General features: G+C 41.1%; 1 protein-coding gene across 1 annotated transcript in view; it reads left to right on the plus strand.

Annotated features, from left to right (window-relative positions):
• Nucleotides 1–2: 2 nt before the first annotated feature.
• Nucleotides 3–5,136, plus strand: part of SLC2A13 (solute carrier family 2 (facilitated glucose transporter), member 13) — a gene marked incomplete at its 5' end in the record, with an annotated part of 532,905 nt that continues 527,771 nt past the window's right edge. The window contains one exon of the mRNA XM_010841619.1: nt 3–102. Coding sequence (XP_010839921.1) covers nt 3–102 — 100 coding nt within the window. The remainder of the gene's footprint in view (nt 103–5,136) is intronic.

A 5,136-nucleotide genomic window follows, 5' to 3' on the forward strand; every position in this document is an offset into this window, starting at 1 on the left:
TGCTGGCCAGTGCCCTCTTCACCGCCGGCTCCGCGGTGCTGGCCGCGGCGAACAACAAGGAGACGCTGCTCGCCGGCCGCCTGGTTGTGGGGCTCGGCATCGGTGAGTTCCGGCTTCGCGAAGAGCGCCTGCGGGGCCCCTGGCGACTCCGCCCTTGACCCTGGTCGCTGCGTTCTTTTCCCCCTTCAGGGTCCCCGTCGAGTGTGGCCAGCTCCTGAGGACACTTCGCATCTCTTGCTCCTGTTCTGAGAGCCCATCTGTTTGTTAGTCCGGCCTCTCAGTCTCCCTCCAGGGTGGGGGTGGGGGTGGGGGATCGCTGTGCTCTCCCCCGAGCCCACGTGGACTCTGTCGCCTACGGACAAGTGAATCCGCGTGATACTTGCCTCTCTAAGCCCTTCCTGGAACCCGGCTCCTCACCAGCGGTTTCCTTGATTCAGCCTTACCTGATGTCTAGCTAAGAGCTTAGGAGGGAAGATCTTTTTACTGTCCAACATTGTCTCACTTTTTCCTCCACTGCTAGACCTTTGCCTCTTCTAGGATTCCGAACTCCGAACCCAATAAGTCTTAAAAGATACAGTAAGAGAATTTTTAAAGTTCCTCAAGTCATCTGGACTCTACTCTTTGCTGCTCCTCATTTTCCTTCTCGAGTCATTTATCTTTAGGGTAGAGTAGTATTTTATTCTCTTCTTTTGAGTTTACTTTTTGTATTGCCTTTTGCTTTCCTTCCCCCCGCCCTCAAATAAATTCTTGACTTTTCTGTTTTCCTGACCTTTTCCTTTAAATCTGTATTCACCCATTCTCCTTTTTGTTTTGTCTCTCCTGTTTTCCCTTGGGTCTTGTTCACCTCCTAAATTCTCTTTGAAACTATTCGCCCTGTGGGTAAATGCCCAGCAAGGTAGATGTTTGCAGTTTATTGCCAAAATGAAGGGATGAAGGTTCCCTTGGGATTGGTTTTTCACCCTGGTTGCTGAGCAGGGGAGGTGCAGTTGGTAAGTTCTTGGCAGATGGAAGCTGTTTGGAATGTGCGCAGTATTATTAGAAAGCACTTTTGAGACAAAGTGGGGGGTGAGACTTAAATCTCACTAGTAATTTTTGTAAGGCATGCTGCTGATGCTTTTTTATTGTTTCCTTTCATGATTCAGTTTCTTGTTTCCTTTAGGGTGCTGTTGAAGTATTTCTTCCCTATGGCTGGGGATTGATGAAAGAGCCCTTTAAACTAGGGCTCCTGATGATCTGTCCATTCACCACTTGTTTGACGTTTATGCTTTTCACCTTTTCTCTGTAGACTCTACGGGGGAGAGAGCCCTATTTATACAACTCCACATGTAGGAACCATAACCTGAAACCCAGCTCACTGCACTTTATATCCAGAATTAGTTATTACTGATTTCCTTTTTGTTTGTTTATTGCACTGTTACTTAGTGAAGCAGGGCAAGGCTCTCAGTTACATGTTAAGTTGACTATTATTAAAGTCTAAAATGACCAAAAAGTACAACTGAAATGAAACCTCTCTGTAAGAAGTACCTAGTGCCTTCAGGATTCTCCTGTCAGCATTCTCTGCATGGGACAACAGACTACCTCTTTTGTTTCTTCTGACATTGAAATAGTGTAATTTTAGGTAGCAAGATTTGTTCAGTAAGACTGAGTCTTTTTTGTAATTTTGGAAATCGATACTGTTTTTCAGAGATCTCTCAGTGAAGTTTCCTAGTGTTTAGCTATGGCAAGTATTGGATATTTGGGTATTATATTTAGTCTTTTATCTGATAGGAAAAGCAAGCCCCTGTTGTGTGTTTAAGGGCCTTTTCCAGATGAGCAGAACAGTGAGGAACATTTATGCTTCAGTAAGAGTGGCTGGGCAGGGTTAGAGCAAGGTAGAACTAGCTAAGCTCTGTAAGAAAGGCTCACAGACAGGGTTGTTAATTAAAAGAGGGTACAGTTACCCCAAGAGAGGAAAGCCTAGCTCTTGCAGATGGAAATGGTATGTTGATAAGTAGTATTTTGACAGTAGAGATAAGGAAAGGATTTTCTAGGCCAAACCTGGGAATGAGCAAAGAAAGGAAAGCATAGGCCATGCTTGAGGAACAAGGTGGATGCAGCAAAGAGGATGAAGCAAGAGGTAAGGTTGGAAAGGTTGGTGTGCAAGAGCAGCATTTGTGTCTCTGGCACCAGGGTTGCCTGCCTGATACTGCAGCTAGTTGATTTAGTCCTGGTATGGCCTGTCTTACTCATGGGGGAGTACCACTTAGACTGGAAGCCCTGATATAAAGTTGCATAAAAAGCTCTCCTCACTTACAAAATGAAGAATGTTTTAAGGTTTTAAACAGATTTTCAAAGAGGCCACATTACACATCACCACCTTTCAAATTAGGATCTATATGATGCGTATAATTGTAAAATTCTTAAAACTCAAAAGATTACTAACCATTCAAAAAAGAAATTACAAATACTTTTAGCTACAAGGAAATGAGTCATTAGGATGAGCATTTTTTTAGGGATACAAAATTAGTTTTGCTTGTTTACTACACTGACTCTGAATTTATATCATACTTTTTAAAGTAGATTTTGTGTGTGGTCAGGAGGTTTTTGTTTTTTATTATCCTTTTGATATTTAGTAAATATTGAAGAATAACTTTGTGTCTTCTGGTATATTTTTCTGGCAAATTTGTAATGGCAATTTCTTTCTTCCACAAATTTACCTGTGGTAAATGTAAAGCCCATAAGGACAGGGGTTTTTGTTCATTTTGTTCACCAAGATACAGTACTCTCAGCCTGTAGGAGGCACTCGTACTTGATGAGTAAATGAGTGTACGGTAAGCACAAGCATTAAAAAGTTACATTGCTGATAGGGTATCAAAGTATGTAAGGACTGTTATTTTTTTAGAGTATTGTGAAATGCTTGAAAGACTATATAAGGGTTTTAGTTTGCTCAATTCAGTTCAGCCACTCAGTCGTTTCCTACTCTTTGCAACCCCATGGTCTGCAGCACATCAGGCTCCCCTGTCCATCACCAGCTCCTGGAGCTTACTTAAACTCATGTCCATCGAGTCAGTGATGCCATCCAACCATCTCATCCTCTGTCATCCCCTTCTCCTCCCACCTTCAATCTTTTCCAGCATCAGGGTCTTTTCCAGTGAGTCACTTCTTTACATCAGGTGGCCAAAGTATTGGAGCTTCAGCTTCAGCATCAGTCCTTCCAATGAATATTCAGGACTGATTTCCTTTATGACTGACTGGTTGGATCTCCTTGCAGTCCAAGGGGCTCTCAAGAATCTTCTCCACCACCACAGTTCAAAAACATCAATTCTTCGGCACTCAGCTTTCTTTATGGTCCAGCTCTCACATCCATACATGAATGACTATTGGAAAAACTATAGCTTTGACTAGACGGACCTTTGTTGGCAGAGCAATGTCTCTGGTTTTTAATATGCTGTCTATGTTGGTCATAGATTTTCTTCCAAGGAGCAAGCGTCCTTTAATTTCATGGCTGCAGTCACCATCTGCAGTGATTTTGGAGCCCAAGAAAATAACGTCTGTCATTGTTTCTCCATCTATTTGCCGTGGAGTAATGGCATATAGATGGAGAGCATCACTATGAACCAAGCTAGTGGAGGTGATGGAATTTAGTTTGTAATAGTGTAATTAAATCATTTACTTGTTTAATAAATGCTAATTAAGTTTCATTATTGATTCTTTAACTTTTGGAGTAGGCAGTAGTTAGATAAAAATCCCACCCTGAAGGTATTCATTCTCTAATGGAACACAAAGGCCATCAACAAGCATTTAAAGTACAGTAGAGGTTTCTGTAACTCCTATGGGAAACACAGAAGACTAAGCAATTGCATTTTTGGGGAGGAAGAAAATAGAACAAATAATTAAGGAGGTTTTATAGAAACAGATTTAAATTGGGGTTTGGAGGGTGAGTAGGAGTTCAACAGATTTACAGAGATCCATGAAAGAAGTTACTATTTTTTAGTGCTTTAGTATGGGATAGGTACCCTGCTGTTTTTACATATGTTATCTCATTTAATCCTTTTAGCTCTAGAAACAGGTTTCCTTTTTCTGGATGCCTACCTCATAGGTAGTGTGGGTTCTGGACCACTGAAATAAAGTGAATATTGCAATAAAATAATTGACACAAGCTTCCAGTGCATATGAAGTTATTTTATACTATACTGTAGTCTATTGTATGCAAATAGTATTATTTCTAAAAAAACTACGTATCTTAATTTAAAAAAACAAAAAACACCAGAAATAATGTGAGTCTTCAGCTAGTAATCTTTGCTGTTGGAGAGTCTTGCCTCCACATTGGAGGCTATTGACTGATCAAGGTGGTGGTTGCTGAAGGCTGGAGACTGGCAATTTCTTGAAATAAGATAACAGTGAAGTTTGCTGCATCAGTTGACTTCCTTTCACAAGTGATTTTTCTGTAACATTTGATGCTGTTAGATAGCATTTTACCCATAGTTATAACTTCTTTCAAAGTTGAAATCAGTCCCTCTCAAACACTGACACTGCTTTGTCAACTATATGTAATATTCTAAATCCATTGCTGCCATTTCAACAATGTTCATAGCATATTCACCAGCATATTCATTTCATCTTGAGAAACCACTTTCTTTGTTCACCCATAAGAAGCAACTCCTTATCTGTGAAAGTTTTACGTGAGAGTGTAGCAATTCAGTCACATTTTCAGGCTCCTCTTCTAACTCTGGTTTTCTTGCTGTTTCTACCACAGCTGGCAATTACTTTCTCCACTCAAGTTCCATCCCCTCAAAGTCATCATGGGGAGTTAGAATCAACTTCTGCCAAACTCTTATTAATGTTGCTGTTTTGACTTCTTCCTATGAATCAGTTATGTTCTTAGCGGCATCTGGAATGGTGGATCATTTCAGAACGTTTTCAATTGACTTTGCCCAGATCCATCAGAGGAATCACTATGTATAGCAGCTATAAGCTTACACTGGTATTTCTTAAATAATAAGACTTGAAAGTCAAAATTGCTCCTTGGTCCATGGGCTGCAGAATGGATGTTATGTTCAGGTCAGGTCAGTTCAGTTCATTTCAGTCACTCAGTCATGTCCGACTCTTTGCGACCCCATGGACTGCAGTACACCAGGCTTTCCTGTCCATCACCAA

Source organism: Bison bison, unplaced genomic scaffold, assembly GCF_000754665.1.
Source record: "Bison bison bison isolate TAMUID 2011002044 unplaced genomic scaffold, Bison_UMD1.0 scf7180017864163, whole genome shotgun sequence".
NCBI lineage: Eukaryota > Metazoa > Chordata > Mammalia > Artiodactyla > Bovidae > Bison > Bison bison.